Raw genomic sequence first — 17,295 nt, 5'->3', positions numbered from 1 at the left:
CTAAGACCTGGCGTACACATGCGTGGACTCCACATTTTGGGCTGTACAACCATAATACTTAATTCTTAAGACCGAGAGTCCACATATGTGGACATCATCTTTCTCAAAAACGACATCATGTCAAAAGATGATGCTTAGTTTTTATACTTATCAGGTCCCAATAAGCCCAAATAGCAAAGAGAAATTAAAAATGCATACCAAAAAAGAGTGCGGGTCTTAGGAGGTTAAAGATCCGGAATCTCAATAATAGCATGAAGTTTGCTAGGCCTCCCCTGTTGACACACACATACACACTCATACACACACACACTAACACCCCAGTTCACTGACCCCCTTTTTACTCCTTTTCTTATCTGCTGACCACTGTGAGGAGGCCCTTTGGAGTTTCCCATGGCCAAATGGTGAATGGTGAATGAGGAATTAGTAGTTCCCTGACACTCCCTTCATCATATCCATCAGATATTGAAAGCAAAAATTCCCTGCTTTAAAAGGACCACATTAATCCTGTCACCACAAAGATTGCCCTGCGCTGTATAAAATTAAATGCATTGCCGAAGTTTACTGTTACATGACAATACCAAATTGTGTAGAAACAGTTGGTATATAAGTAAAATCATTAGACCAGTCGATTGTGGTATCTAGATTCCAATCAACTTTCCATGCTTTGATACAGCACTCTGAACTCTCCAACAGCCAGCCCTTTCAGCAACAACCTTCTGTGGCTCCTTGTGGAGGGTGTCAATGAGTCATCTGGACAACTGTCAAGTCCGAAGTCTTCCCCATGATTCCCCGACCAAGTATTGAGTGCATAAATTAACATACTTTTCAGACATTTCTGTATTTTAAATCCTTTTTTTAATTGGTCTTACATAATATTCTAATATTTTGAGAATGAAAAATCCAGTTTCAAGGTTTGTAAATCGTAATCATCAAGATTAAAACAAAGAAAGGCTTGAAATATTTCACTGTAATGAATGTAAAATACGAAATATAAAATTAATTCACTTTTTGAATTAAATTATGAAGAACTTTTCCACAATATTCTGGAGATGCACCTGTATAGATCATATTCGATTGACGTAATTGACATGCCGCGGCCATTTTGTTGACATAGAAACAACAATCTATAACTGTATAAGCTTGATTAAAATCAGCTGACCTTAGCATTCAGGGTTTTTTTTGTGAGTTGGCTAGCTGGATAACTGCAGTGACTAAAACCCTGAACTCTCTCAAACCAGGTACATGGGAGTACAATTTTTTATGGGCTTTTTTAATTCAGTGCAGTCCTACTGCTTTGTGAAATTCCACCAGTTCAGATTGCTAGCTGCTACACCAGATCATTAACATGGTTGGAGCAACAACAGCGATAAACTAACAGAGTCCACCAAGATAAGCTTTTATAATACACCAACAATTAATTTACACAAAGGAAAAGAAACGTTGAGTAGTTAAATGTAGGTGAGGTATGGCTCGCCTAAATTAATCGGTGACTTCTGCCGTCTTCATTAAATCAATATGTCCACTTCATATCAAACCAATAATTTAATCGGTAGGAAATAACCAGCAAGCTCACAAGCTAGCGAGATTTAGCTATGTTAACATTACAGCAATCTAGTAAATCCACCACAAACATCTTCACAAGCAAATCAAACGGATATAACGTTAACTATTGCCCAAATTTGTCACAGCTACGCTCAGCACAATCAGAAGCTAGCTCATTAGTAAACGTTTTAAAGTGAATAGCTAATCTGAATAATTAACCACAAATTGACAATATGTACTTTACCTCTTCAGCTAAAATAATGTCCATGTCCACAAAATTATGACTGCATCATCCATCCTCACAAATAGCTTATGCATTTTTTTAAATCTTGAACAATTTCCATCTAACATTAGGTCTGTACCATAGCTTGTTTGAAGCACATGGCTGTGTTTACAACATGCAATGGGAAGGTGGGGTTTCAGTAATTTTTGTACAGTCTATGGTCTCCACATTGATCTAATGAGTAAGATAGCTGAAGCCACTCTGAGCCAATGACTGGCTAAAGCCAGTACCATTGAACTGGAATATAATTATACAGTTCAATGGTCAGTACATGTTTTTTCTATTCTCATCTGTGAAGCACAGCGGAGGAAGTGTCATGGCTTGGGCTTACATGTTGGGAGGAACTTCATCATGCAGCAAGACAGTACCCCAAAACACACTGCCAACGCAACAAAGGACTTCATTAGGGAGAAATCTTTTTTCTTTTTCTTTTTTTTTTTTTCCAGAAGAACAGCACTGGTTCATTCAATAAAGTAATAGTCTTGGTTAGACTCCCCTCCCTCTTGCTCTCAAAACAGCCTCTATGCTTCGTGGCATGGATTCCACAAGATGTTGAACACTCCTTTGAGATTCTGTTCCATGTTGACATGCACATCACATAATTTGTGCAGATTAAGGTTAAGGTCACCAGACCTTAATTGAGTATGCATATCACCGTCTAAAGGGGAAATTGAAGGGAAAACCCCCCGAAACACACAACTGAAAGAGGCTGCAGTAAAAGCCTGGAAAAGCATCACAAAAGAAAAATGCAACAGTTTGGTGATGTCAGTGGGTTGCAGGCTTCATGCAATTATTGCAAGCAAGGGATACTCTACCAAATATTAAGTGTTATTTACTTAAATTTACTTAAATACTCTCTGTTCCAATACCTTTGCTCACCTAAAAATTGGGTGGTCTGATGAAAATAGGTGCTATGTTTTAAGTAGCTTAACACATGTAGGTGTACAGTGCATCCGGAAAGTATTCACAGCGCTTCACTTTTTCCACATTTTGTTATGTTACAGCCTTATTCCAAAATTGATTAAATTCATTTTTTTCCTCCAAATTCTACGCACAATACCCCATAATGACAATGTGAAAAAAGTTTTTTTGAGATTTTTTGCAAATTTATTCAAAATAAAAAACCAAGAAATCACCTGTACATAAGTATTCACAGCCTCAAAATTGAGCTCAGGTGCATCCTGTTTCCACTGATCAACCTTGAGATGTTTCTACAGCTTAATTGGAGTCCACCTGTGGTAAATTCAGTTGATTGGACATGATTTGGAAAAGCAGACACTTGTCTATATAAGGTCCCACAGTTGACAGTGCATGTCGGGAGGAATTGTCTGTAGACCTCCGAGACGGGATTGTCTCGAGGCACAAATCTGGGGAAAGGTACAGAAAAATTTTTGCTACTTTGAAGGTCCCAATGAGTACAGTGGCCTCCATAATCCGTAAATGGAAGAAGTTTGGAACCACCAGGACTCTTCCTAGAGCTGGCCGCCCGTCTAAACTGAGCAATCGGGGGAGAAGGGCCTTAGTCAGGGAGGTGACCAAGAACCCGATGGTCTCTGTCAGAGCTCCAGCGTTCCTCTGTAGAGAGAAGAACCTTCCAGAAGGACAACCATCTCTGCAGCAATCCACCAATCAGGCCTATATGGTAGAGTGGCCAGACGGAAGCCACTCCTTAGTAAAAGGCACATGGCAGCCCGCCTGGAGTTTGCCAAAAGGCACCTGAAGGACTCTCAGACCATGAGAAACAAAATTCTCTGGTCTGATGAGACAAAGATTGAACTCTTTGGCGTGAATGCCAGGCGTCATGTTTGGAGGAAACCAGGCACCGCTCATCACCTGGCCAATACCATCCCTACAGTGAAGCATGGTGGTGGCAGCATCATGCTGTGGGGATGTTTTTCAGCGGCAGGAACTGGGAGAGTAGTCAGGATTGAGGGAAAGATGAATGCAGCAATGTACAGAGACATCCTGGATGAAAACCTGCTCCAGAGCGCTCTTGACCTCAGACTGGGGCGACGGTTCATCTTTCAGCAGGACAACGACCCTAAGCACACAGCCAAGATATGAAAGGAGTGGCCTCAGGACAACTCTGTGAATGTCCTTGAGTGGCCCAGCCAGAGCCCAGACTTGAATCCAATTGAACATCTCTGGAGAGATCTGAAAATGGCTGTGCACCGATGCTCCCCATCCAACCTGATGGAGCTTGAGAGGTGCTGCTAAGAGTATTGAACAAAGGCTGTGAATACTTATGTGATATCTTAGTTTTTCATTTTTAATAAATTTGCCAAGATTTCAAAGAAACTTCTTTCATGTTGTCATTATGGGGTGTTGCGTGTAGAATTTTGAGAAAAAAAAAAAAGAATTTATTCCATTTTGGAATAAGGCTGTAACAAAATGTGGAAAAAGTGAAGCGCTGTGAATACTTTCCGGATGCACTGTAAATACCAGGAAATAAAAGCTGAAATTCTCGTGTTCATCTTTATCTTAATCCCAAATGTATTCAGTGTATTGCAAAAACAACGGAATTGACCTAGCTCATACTTTTTCTGTAAAAGTACTGTAAATACCATGAAATAAAATCTGATTATCTGTATATTTGTCAGGTATAAATATTTAGATCTCAAATCCAGATGCCATAAAAATATCTTGTAAAATCAGCACATTTCACTCTCCCGTTCCTGTACTTTTTGAGGGCAATGTATATTGCTCTTTCTTTTAAAGTTTGATTCCTTCTGTATGTGCCTTCCAGATTCATAAATGGTTTGCATTTATATAGTGCCTTTATCCGAAGCGCAGTACAATTGATGCTTCTCATTCATCAATTCATACACACACACCAATGGCGATTGGCTGCCATGCAAGGCACCAACCAGCTTGTCAGGAGCAATTGGGAGTTAGGTGTCTTAGGTGACGCTTCGACACACTCAAGGTGGGATAGAACTGGCAACCCTCTGACTGCCAGGCGACTGCTCTTACCTCCTGAGCCAATGTCGCTATATGTGGTCATGGATGTATGTAGAAATGAGGGTATGCTTATAATATTCACATGGTGCGACTGATGTGTATAAAATGCATTAGAAAAGTTTTATGATGCCAGATAAGAAAATTGTTCTAATATTCTGGCCAGAAATACAGCTATGACTATGGCTATGAAGTGGGTCTGGCCAGGTCTAAAAATACTCCAGGAACAAATGTGTTTCAACAATCTGATAAAAACACATTTAACAGAAAATGTCAGCTTACTGCAGATCAGAGGATCAACGATGGGAGGATCAACAGTTTATGTAAGAAGAAATATCGAGGCTGAGTATTATTTATCCGCACTGTAGAGGTAAAATGCAAAACCTCCAGTTTGGTTGCACATCCTAACTGCTTGAGGCTGTTTTTGGTGCGACTGAAAGGCTGGATAGCCACGTCTGATTCATAGTGTGTGCTTTGTGCATCTTAGTCCTGTGACTGCTGCCTGAGGTAGCTAGCAGTGAAAGTGAAGAAAGCTTAACAAATGGATCCCATTTCACAGATGAATTCACTTTGATTAAGCAGCTACTGAGAAAGGCATTATTCAGAATGTGCTGCATTATTGGTGGGTGTTCATGTCTAATTCAAATCAATCCTTGTTTTCTCTATCTAGTCTCTGGCAACCCTTCACGATGATGGGGAAAATGGCACAGATAGGAATAGAAGGGAGACCAGATAAAGAGGTGGGGGAATTTAGCTTGTCATTCCCATTTTGTGACAGAGAGGTTAGAATCATGGGGGGGAATTTTTAAGTGCAGCCCTGGTAAAGTTACATTTACCACATTGTGATTCTGACAAAACTGGGTAGTAAAGCTGGTTTGTGGTAATTAAATAAATATTCAATGAGCACTTTATTATGTATTTATTATACTTATTTAGACTCAAGTCTTCTGCTGCTGTAGCCTATCCTGTGCCTGAAGGTGTTCTCATGTAGAGCACTTTATACATTTTGTATTGCTGCCCCAAATTGCATCACATGTAGTGAAGAAACACTGGGGGTTTTTCAAGACCAGGCTTGAAAAGGTGCTGACTAAGTAGTAGGCACACTTGTGCAGCAGCCTGTAGCGTAGTGGTTAAGGTACATGACTGGGACATGCAAGGTCGGTGGTTCGATCCCCAGTGTAGCCAGAGTAAGATCCGCCCAGCCATTGGGCCCTTGAGCAAGGCCCTTAACCCTGTATTGCTCCAGGGGAGGATTGTCTCCTGCTTAGTCTAATCAACCGTACGTTGCTCTGGATAAGAGCGTCTGCCAGATACCATTAATGTAATGTAATGTACACTTTAGTGGAAGGAGAAAGTGAGCATTGTTGGGATGAATTGCATATTTTCATCATTATGTTGTGTAATGTTATGTATCAAGTTACATTTTAAATAGTGGATATTGTAGTATTTGAAATCCTGCTGTTGTAAGGAGTTTCACATACTACTTTTGAACACCCACATGTCTCTGTTCCATCCATCTTTTTATATGAAAACAAGCCAGGTTTTTCTTATAGTTCAGTGCAGGAGTATTTGAGTATTTTTTTTATGAAGAGAAAGGGTATGTACTGTATTTGATTGAGTCCTAGTCTTTGTGCTGTACCAAGTGGCCAGTGTTTTCCAGCAGAGTGCCGTATCCCTGCATTCATTCAGAAAGGCAATGCAGAGCATGCTGGGATTTGTTGGCCACCTTCAATGAGACTAAACATATGTGGAAGTCAGATTTCTGCTGGCTGCTTGTCCCCCGCATGCATAGGGTTTTTTTCTTGTGGAAGCATGCACACACCTGCGATTTTGAGCAATGGCTATTCGTTTTGTGCTTGCACAACAGGCGGACCCCCACAAGGTCCATTTTGCGTCTGCGTTAATACATTGTCCTTTGACAAAGCACGAAGGCCTTTGTGTCCGTCTGTGCGATTACCCCCCCCCCCCCCCCCCACCAAAGTCCATCCCAACCCATAAAAAGCTTCAGTTTCTTAAGTGGCACAAAAGCCATAATTGGGGATGCTTTGTGGGGTGTCAGAGCATGTGAGATCACAGATCGCCTCAAATTCTGTTAAATGTTTCTTTCCCCTCTGTATTGAACCACCCCCCACCTCCCATTTTGCCCAGCAGGGTCACCGGGATCATTAGCTTTTCTCCAAATGGGCATTTTGGCTGGCAGGTGCATTACACCCTTTATTTTCAGATGGTCTCTCTGCTCATAATGCCTGGCAGGTTGATGGCTTTGGCTGCATTGACAAGGACGGGCTGACGAGCACAGCCAGGCCCTGGCTGAAAGACAGTGATTACTGTTTTCCTTTAAGCCTGATTGAGACCCTTGAAGGGAAAAAATGTACCCTTCTTCATTTGGTTTTCAGAGTGTGTGCGCGTATTGAAATGGCTTATGCCATCAACCCAGTTCAGTAAACTCTTCAGAGCACCCCCAAACCTCCACCCCCCATGAACAGTCTAGGATCCTCGGGAAGAAGGAAAATATGGGAGTGGGTATTTATTTATTTTTTTGATGGTATTGGGAGATGACATTATCATTTTGATTGTGTTGGTGTGAAATAAACCTGCTTCTATTCAGTAGGCTGATAAATATCTTAAGCCATGGTTTGTTTGTATACATAATGTATATATGAAACCGGGAAATTCAAAGCTTCATGCTTAAAACAACAACAGAAAATAAACCAGGTAGCTTGAATTGAGCTTGTATGTGGCTTGGCAGCTGGTTTGGCCTGTAAGCTGTATTTTGTTATGAGTCTCGGTAGGGTGAATAGCAGCTGTAGGGCCCCCCGATGGGAATGTAATGGGGCAGGTTTGCCATTCGAGGAGGTGGGGGTGGTGGGGGTGGTGGGGGACCAGGCTGGAGTTGTTTGGCCGGAAAGTCTCCATACCGTCCCCTCAACACTTCCAAGCGGATCAATGGGACACCATCTGTTAACACACCTTCCCATCATGCACCTTTGCTGCTGCCTCTCCTGCCTTGGAAGAGATCAGCTTACTGGGACACGGTGGAGATGACCACACTAACAAGTGCCAACCCCCAACGCCATCCCCAATTTTGAATTGCCTCAGTCTCATTATGGTCGTGTTCATGGGAACCACCCCACCCCCCTCTGGGGCCCCCATCCACACAACTGACAGCTTTTACAGGTCTTTTCAGGGATGCCACATTGTGTAGGGAAGCCCAGAAAATGCAAGGCTTGGACATAGAATAATTGAATCTCGTGTGCCCACTGCCCACAATAGCCAGGTCCCAATTCACTCTGGTCACTGAAAGAAAAAAAATGACTTGTGAAAGCAGGGGAGAGATGGCTCAGGTGGCAGAGCTGAAAGTTCTCTTCTGGATACTAATTGTCTCAAGGATGACATTAATTACAGGAGGTTTTATGCAAAGTCTGCAAACTGATAATTGTTTAAATTATATTTCGCTGATTGGTCAGGATGGCGTCAATAGATTATTTAAATGATGACATGTCAAGTTGCTGGACAGAAGAGCTGGGCAGGGGAAGATATGAAAGTTCTGGATGTTGTCTTTATTTAAGTAGGGCAAACGGAAGCTACAGAGAGAGAGAGGCTGTACACCAGCAAATAAAAGAAGTTCTCACCCTTATGGGATTTTGGCAAAAAAAAGAAAGAAAAATAGCTGGCTTTCCACTGGCTTTTCGGCTCTGTCTCCTCTCCTGGTGTGTCCTCTCAGTTGTCTACTGTGGAAAGAAGCACGCTTTTTCAATCCTGGACTTATTCATAATGCAGTCCAGGTGTGTGCCTACTTAAACTGTAGGCATGGGCCTCAGATTGCCCTGCTTCCTTCCCGCAAACCGAGCCCAGCTGCCACTCAGATAATAACATGAGACTTGAAGCCAGATTTTTGAAGTGCATATTATTGGGGGTGGATTTTGTGCTTCAGGCAAGTATGAAACGGACAAGTTACTGTTGGATATGCTCAAATGAGACTTCATTGACTGTTCGATGTCAGTACAATGAAATAACAATAACTGGTTAAACTCACACTCTGATTGGAATGACCATAGACCTGCTTGTGGAGTGCACTAGTGCATCTAGCGTTCTAACATTTGGCTGGCGAGATGTTCAATATATATATTTTTTATTACTTGGGTGACCTTGATACACATCTCCAGGGTGAAGTTGCCTTTATTTACACATCTAGTGTCAGATTTCCCAACCCCAATTTTAACTAACTATTGTGGCCTCCAATAAAATGCAACAGTGATCCTCAACATTATTTGCGAAATGACGGTTAAAGTTATGAAGATTTATAGTTTACTGTATTACATTACTGATAGTAGGCTAGTTTTGGAGGAGTTCATGGACTGTTCTTGAAACTTCCATGTAATGTTGGAGGCTTGGCTGAATATAAAAAAGGCAATTATGAAACTATTGATATCTTCGTCTTGATTTGTATGAGGAGATACCAGCGTTATGGATGTGACACGTCTGAAATGCACATTGTTTGACGATCTACTTCCAACTTAAAATTTCATCATCACACATTTGTTGTCATCTGAAATGGTTCTGAATATCAGTGTTGACATTGAGAACTCCAAAACATTCACAGTCTGTGACATTACAAACACCTTCACCCCTAGATGTAAACCACTTATCAGTATGCAGTAAAAGCATACTGCAGTAAAAGCCTGGAAAAGCATCACAATGCAACAGTTTGGTGATGTAAATGCTACCAAAATGTGTTACTTTCATTTACTTAAATAATCTCGGTTCCAATACTTTCGATCATCTATAAATTTGGTGGTGTGATGCCAAAGTTGCGATGTTCTAAGTAGTTTAACACTTCTATGTGTAAATACCAGGTCAGTGTATTGCATAAACAAAGGAATTGGCCTTGCTGTTCCAATACTTTTGGAGGGGACTGTATATTAGTTGTGAGAAATGATTAACAAAGTGAATATGTAATGGAATGCAGTGTGTGTGTGTGTGTGTGTGTGTGTGTGTGTGTGTGTGTGTGTGTGTGTGTGTGTGTGTACATCTGTGCCTGCAGAGTAGAATGTTAAACATTTAAAAACCAAATTAGTTTTTAAAGACGCTAAATCTAGCGTCTTTCGAAGCAATCATTTTTTTATGTCTGGACAACATACTTTCTACGCACCAGTCACAATTAGAAGCAGGAAAGTTCATGCTGAATGTGCTCAATTGAATGAGACTTCATTGACTCTTCGATGTCAGTAAAATGAAATCACAATCCGCTGGTTAAACTGTTTATGAAGATTTCTAGTTTATTAATTACATAACTGATAGTAGGCTAGTTTTGGAGGAGTTTATGTACTGTCCCTCAAACCTAGGCCTGTATTAGAAATATGACTCTGCTGCCCCCTACTGTCGGAACATTGCAAGTATTTCAGACAGCTTGGATGCTCACATTTGCCATCTGGTGGTGGTTGTGCAAACAACAAGTAGTTATTGTGGGGAAACAGAAAAAATATGCAAATTTGTCACCACCCAGTAGATCTACTATGGTGGCAGCGCCAAATGAAACGCGCAACCACTGTAAATTGAAACATCACAGTATGTGGTTAGAGACTTTGTCGACTTCATGGACCAGCTACATCTCATCTCCTGCACTCCCTTCTCACTAGATGGCCTGGAGGGTGGAAGATAGGACAAAGAAACAGTCTGGGAACAGTCCCTTTTGGTGTGCAATGGAAAAGGATGAGAAGGGAGGGTTTACTCACTGAACTGCAAATACAGTCCAATTAGTTAAATAGAATGAGGTAGCAGTCAGGTGTAGTATATTAGTTGTGATAAATGATCAATTAAGTGAATCTGTAATAGAATGCATTGTGTGGATGTGTGTGTGTGCGTGCACAGCCGGCCCTTAAACATCCTAAATTAGGTCTTTTAGGACTTTGCTTGCACCTTGCATGCTTTTTTGCTTTTGTAATAGAAAACTGTCATTTGTGTTTTCTCAGTTGTTTTCAAATGTTCTTGTCTTCATGTTCATTACTTGAGACAAAATACCTGTATTGCCTTAACTTTAAAACATTTTTCAAACTAATTTGCTTTCAGCTTTGCTATTGTTATTGCCTTGATATTTTCATTACCCTTTGAAACATTGATTGTAAAAAAGGTTCCGTCAGCTACAGAAGCTGTAGACAGCATTCTTTTATCATTAGGCGATCTTTCTTTCATATTTACTGGCTCTGTGCAGTGCAGGCCTCAGCTGCTGTTCTGCACCTTAGCCCTGTTTCAGCCATAATCATAGACTTTGAAAGTTTAGTCCTCCGGCACAGTCCATCTGCATCACATCATATTACCTTCTGTCTGTTACCTTTACTGTACCTGTCACTGATGAACATCTTTTAGCAAGCTTCTGTCTAAAATAGTTATGTGGTGTTAAGGTGCAAACAATATTTGGAGGAGTGTGTAGAAAAAGTGGATGCTATCTCCGCACGTGGCATCACATGTAAATGGTAAATGGTTGGCATTTATATAGGGCCTTTATCCAAAGCGCTGTACAATTGATGCTTCTCATTCACCCATTCATACACACACTCGCACACCAACGGCGATTGGCTGCCATGCAAGGCACCGACCAGCTCGTCAGGAGCATTTTAGGGGTTAGGTGTCTTGCTCAGGGACACTTCGACACAGCCCGGGCGGGGGATCGAACCGGCAACCCTCCGACTGCCAGACACTGCTCTTACTGCCTGAGCCATGTCGCCCCACATGCACTACGCTTGTTACTTTTATTTTGCCTGCCTTTGACTTGAATGGTGTAGCAACCTTGTGCTCAAAAATATTGTCTCCTACAGAGGAAGATGAGGAGGAGGAGGAGGAGGAGATAACCCCACCTCAAACCACACTGGAGCACCCAGAGGAGAAGCCAGCGCAGAAGGATGAGGAGGAAGGTAAGCATGTGGAGTGCTGTACAGCATAGGACCCTGGGAAAGGAGCAGTGATCCTGTGAGGTTTCGGATTTATCAAGGGATAATTATTGACAATTCAACTGTTGGCTCTGTGTGTTAACTGGGTTTGGGAGAAGCAATAGTACATTTCCTTTAATCATTCTGGTTCAAATCAGTGACATGGGTCACAGAACTGTAATAACTATAAACATTTCAATAACCTATAAATAAATTATTTCATGGTTAATGTTACTATTTTTTTTATTTTCACATTTGAATCTGTTCTTGTTAAAGGAGCACTGTCGTGCTTTTTTCAGTTCAGCTTATTTGGATTAAATGTGTGTAGGCGGGTATCTCGGTGGCGCAGCCTGTAGAGCACTGTCCGCATGCTCATTGCGAGCTGCGACGTCGGCGTTTCGAATGCGACCGTCTGACATTTGTTGCATGTCTTTCCCTCTCTCTCGCTCCCTGTGTCTCTATACTATACTGTCCAATAAAGCTGAAAAAGGCCTAAAAAATATCTTAAAAAAAAAAAAAAAAAATTTGTGTAGGCAATCACCGTCAGTGTAGCTGTTTTCTAAATATTGGGCAAAACCTCTCAAGACAAACACGTCCAGTGGCTTGAATCTCCAGCCTGTGTTACCCAGAAGGTAACGGGCGCTCAAACTCCACCCTTGAACACAGACTGGATGGCCACCCATCCATACAGTCACATGACACAGGACAGCTCTGACTTTACCGAGTTACGGCACGGCTCCACTGCAGCCATGAACGTCAGCAATCACCAGCAGCCATTATTTTGACATTCTACCAGCTCTATTGCAGCCATCAACATCATCAATAAATTTGACAGCCTATTGTTGTGTTTTGCTAGCTCACTTTACATTAGATGTCAACAGCTATGATGTTTCTCATTAGATTAAGCAACGATGCTCTCTGTTCAGTTCAAGTTCAGTAACCAGCTAATTTAGCAAACTCCAATCTCTCATAATTCCTTTGAGAAACTGGGGCTAGCTCACTGGCTAATTAGCTAAATTACAGACTGTGGTGACATAGCTGATGTGAATAGCCACCCGCTTCATAATTTGTCGTTAAATAAGAAGAAACAAGCAGAACAACTACATTTCTCATTAAATGCAATTCACTATATGGGAATGAACCTCAGCCATTCTTTAACTTTGACGCTGCCATCGAACACGACGTGATGGCTACAGTGGAGCTGCTGTCATTAATTACAATGGATTTGTTCCAGTGCTGTGCTGTTAGAGGATGTAGTTTGATTTAAATGCTTTTATTAAAACTGAATGTTTAGAATGACATTGAGAATCATGTGCCAAAATATCCTTTCTTTAAATGTTTCTATATATCTATATATTATAAATGTAATGTTTAGTACTACAATAAGTCATAATGTTTAAAGGATCATTTTAATGCTGATAAGATGAATAATCAGCATGAGTGCTTAAAACTGTGTGTCTGTTCAAACATATTGAGCTGTACAAGAGCTCTTTTTGTACAAGAGTACACAAAGTATAAGAAGCTCATTTGATCAGGTGTTTGAAAGGCCAAAGAGAACAAACCAAACCAAACAAGTTAGAGAAGGCCATTGCACAAGTTTCTGACACAGGCAGTGTGCATCTTCACAGGGAAGTGTTTTGATTTGGTGATTGCAGGCCGGGCGGCCTGACTAATCGCAGAGATGAAAGGTTAGGACAGCTCAGCTTTCATAGGGTAACAGAAAATATTAAGGCGGGTTAAGAGAGACAATGTTATGTTTGTATGACAAATGATTGGTCATACTTTATGATGGTATTGCATAAAGGCTAGGATATTTCCTATTGTTACTTTGGAATTCTCTGGTCTCTTGAAGCTTCTTGCACAGAGCACAATGATTCCCCAGATTAATCTGTTGTTTTATTTTAAACTAGATTTTTAGTTGGAACAACTTTGACTGAGTGCTTCTTCAGTGTCACTGCTGCCGAAACAACTTCACCCACCTAAAAGGGACAAGGAGGAAGAGTGACACTTAGAAGGGGTGACACTTAAAAAAATTAGGAAATTTCAGTTTTGTCCGTTAAATGCGCTCTTTTTTTCACTGCATTCATGTGGTATGTTGTGTTCTTTGGGTCCGGGAAAAACAAGTCCCATTTTAATCCATTAAATTTACATTCCGTGACACAACAAGACATAAAAATATTGAAGGGGGTGTATTCATTTTCTATCCACTGTATTTAATAGTCTATGGTGCCTAAGACTTCTGCACAGTACTGTATAAACTGTATACTAAGCAGTTTGCTGTTGATTCCTATTCTAAAGACAGGGTATGACGTCAGCGAATATAACGTTACTTGTATCAGATCAGAACTAATGTTGCAAATTAGATTCCCAATATGCATTGTACTGTATGTACTAGCACTAATAAACTTTGGGTGCAAAACTTTGTCCTTCATATGAAAATGAAGGTAACTTAGGCTACAGAAAGCAGCTTAAACAGTGAAACGGTGGAATAATGAAATTGTGAGCTAGCTTTGTCATTTAACGTTAGCGATGTCATCAAAGATGATGACATCCCCTCCCGAAACTTTGGCCTCATTCTCTCTTCTAAGCTCTTTGCTACGAGTGTCTAGTATAGTTCAATTGCTCGGAAATGATGATTGAAAGTGGGAAGAGTTGGAAGTGTCCTCTGTTCGCCGCCAGACTCTGTTGGTTATGTGACCCCCTGGATGGGTGACTGTACATAAACCAGTCTCGGCGTTCAAGCGAGTTTGAGTGCCTGTTACCTTCTGGGAAACACAGGCGTGTTTGGACGCGTTTGTTTTGAAAAGTTTTGTCCCATATTTAGGAAACGGTTACACTGATGGTGATTTTAAAAGTGCCTACACACATAATTTATCATTTAATTAGGGCTGCACGATTAGTCGACATCGTCTACCATGTAATTTTGTCACTTTGCATATTCATTGCATAAATCTTAATGTAAAACCTAAAGTGTAAAATTGTGCTACTGCAAACAAATTCTGACACTGTTGCATTTTTCTAGCACTTTCTTTCTCCTAGTAAAAACAAATCCGTGTGGATGATTTAAGGCCTATAGCATAGTGGTTAAGGTAAATGACTGGGGCACGCAAGGTCGGTGGTTCTAATCCCCGTGTAGCCACAATAAGATCTGCACAGCCATTGGGCCCTTGAGCAAGGCCCTTAACCCTGCATTGCTCCAGGGGAGGATTGTCTCCTGCTTAGTCTAATCAACTGTACGTCGCTCTGGATAAGAGCGTCTGCCAAATGCCACTAATATAATGTAATGTAATCTACTCTGGGTCTTCAGACGGTGGTGTCTACCATTTCACTTAAAACATAGTTTTTTGTGATTCATTTCTTTCGTTTTTACACCAAGACGTTCAATTAATAGTTGATAGGTTGATGGGTAAATATGCATTAAAAAATAAAACCCTCAGTTGAGAACTTACATTAAATAATCTATTCCCGGTAATTTAAGTAAAGAAAATCCCATTCTCCCCATTTATTATACGCTGATCCCATCTACTGGCAAAAAGTGGCATTTTTGCTATTTATTGATGATACATTCTTGGTTCTCAACCTTCTGAAGTCTGTTCTCAACCAAAGGTAACTAGTATGCATCTAACGTTAGTTGGATCATGAGCATACAACAGAATGTGGTTGCATTGGGCATTGAACCAACAGACTCTGTATAGAGTATGTAACGTTAGAGCTAAGTTAAACACCATGCAGTACTGGGTAAAGGTTTTGGGCAGGTGTGAAAAAATGCTGTAAAATAAGAATGTTTTCAAAACTATAAATTTTAAGAGTTTATTTTTATCAATTAACAAAATCAATGAACAGAAGAAGTGAATGAACAGAAGAAAAATCTAAATCAAATCAATATTTGGTGTGACCACCCTTTGCCTTCAAATCTGCATCAATTCTTCTAGGTATTCTTGCACACAGTTTTTGAAGGTACTCGGCAAGTAGGTTGTTCCAAACATCTTGGGGAACTAGTCACAGTTCTTCTGTGGATTTAGGCAGCCTCAAATGCTTCTGTCTCTTCATGTAATCCCAGACAGACTCGATGATGTTAAGATCAGGGCTCTGTGTGGGGCCATACCATCACTTCCAGGACTCCTTGTTCTTCTTACGCTGAAGATAGTTAGATATTAGATAGAAGATATTGGCTGTTTGGGGTCGTTGTCCTGCTGCAGGATAAATTTGGGGCCAATCAGATGCCTCCGTGATGGTATTGCATGATGGATAAGTATCTGCCTGTACTCAGCATTGAGGAGACCATTAATTCTGACCAAATCCCCAACTCCATTTGCAGAAATGCAGCCCCAAACTTGCAAGGAACCTCCACTATGCTTCACTGTTGCCTGCAAACACTCATTCTTGTACCGCTCTCCAGCCCTTTGGCGAACAAACTGCCTATTAGTCAAAATATTTCACATTTGTCTCATCAGTCCAGAGAACCTACTGCCTTTATTCTGCACCCCAGTTCCTGTGTTTACCAGCATAGTTCAGTCGCTTGGCCTTGTTTCCATGTCGGAGGTATGGCTTTTTGGCCGCAATTCTCCCATGAAGACCACTTCTGACAAGACTTCTCTGCACAGTGGATGGGTATACCTGGGTCCCACTTGTTTCCACCAATCCTGAGCTGATGGCACTGCTGGACATCTTCCGATTGCGAAGGGAAGTAAGCATGATGTGTCTTTCATCTGCTGCACTAAGTTTCCTTGGCCAACCACTGCGTCTACGGTCCTCAATGTTGCCCGTTTCTTTGCTTCTTCAACAGAGCTTGGACAGCAGATCTGGTGATGAGAGACCTTCCTGATGCTGTGCTCATTCTTGTTATGGTGTATGACTTCTGACATTAAACTGTCTTCAGCAACCTCATCTTGGAAGCAAAGTTCCTCATGCAGTTTTAACCCTCCTACACAGCTGTTTTTTATTTCAGTTAATGATTGTGTTTCAACCTACATATTAAATTGATGATCATTAGCTCCTGTTTGGTATAATTGTTTAATCACATACCTGACTATATGCCTCCAAAATCCCTCACTTTGTGCAAGTGTACCTAGAAGAATTGATGCTGGTTTGAAGGCAAAGGGTGGTCACACCAAATATTGATTTGATTTAGATTTTTCTCACTTTGCATTTTGTTAATTGATAAAGAAATGATTAACATTTCTATTTTTGAAAGCATTCTTACTTTTCACACCTGCCTAAAACCTTTGCACAGTACTGTACATCAAGCTAATATAGGCCGAAGAGCTATTGTTCGGTCTAACAGTTACTTACTAGCTACACTGTTAGGTTACTCATAAAAATCAATAAAACACATTGGTATTGGCTTGCTTGACTAGTTGAACAAGACATATAAATGTATCATAGTATCCTAGCTACCTGGTTAACACAATTTTGGATAAAACAAACAAATTATGAAAGGGAACATTTATTAGACTGTTAAGCTTTGCTGTATCAAGTGCTGGCCATATCAAGTTACAGCTAGTTATCTAATGTAGCTAGACATGTGTTAGCCACAAAGGTCTTGCATAGTCACCCCAGATCACACCCAATAGGACAGTTGGCTAA

The 17,295-nt window shown here is 40.9% G+C and overlaps 1 protein-coding gene and 1 long non-coding RNA gene across 3 annotated transcripts in view; both read left to right on the top strand.

Moving 5' to 3' along the window:
* LOC133123740 (dynein, cytoplasmic 1, intermediate chain 2a) overlaps positions 1-17,295 on the top strand; it is a 58,475-nt gene that overhangs the window by 23,161 nt on the left and 18,019 nt on the right. For both annotated transcript variants that reach the window (XM_061234242.1, XM_061234243.1), the window contains one exon: positions 11,599-11,694. In XM_061234242.1, coding sequence (XP_061090226.1) covers positions 11,599-11,694 — 96 coding nt within the window. The remainder of the gene's footprint in view (positions 1-11,598; positions 11,695-17,295) is intronic.
* Positions 15,683-16,701, top strand: LOC133123741 (uncharacterized). Its single transcript, XR_009708244.1, has 2 exons — positions 15,683-16,396; positions 16,496-16,701. It is a non-coding gene; the product is annotated as an uncharacterized LOC133123741 (long non-coding RNA).

Source organism: Conger conger, chromosome 3 (genome assembly GCF_963514075.1).
Source record: "Conger conger chromosome 3, fConCon1.1, whole genome shotgun sequence".
Lineage (NCBI taxonomy): Eukaryota > Metazoa > Chordata > Actinopteri > Anguilliformes > Congridae > Conger > Conger conger.
Note: the sequence above shows the minus strand (reverse complement) of the source record. Positions and strands in the feature narration are given on the sequence as shown.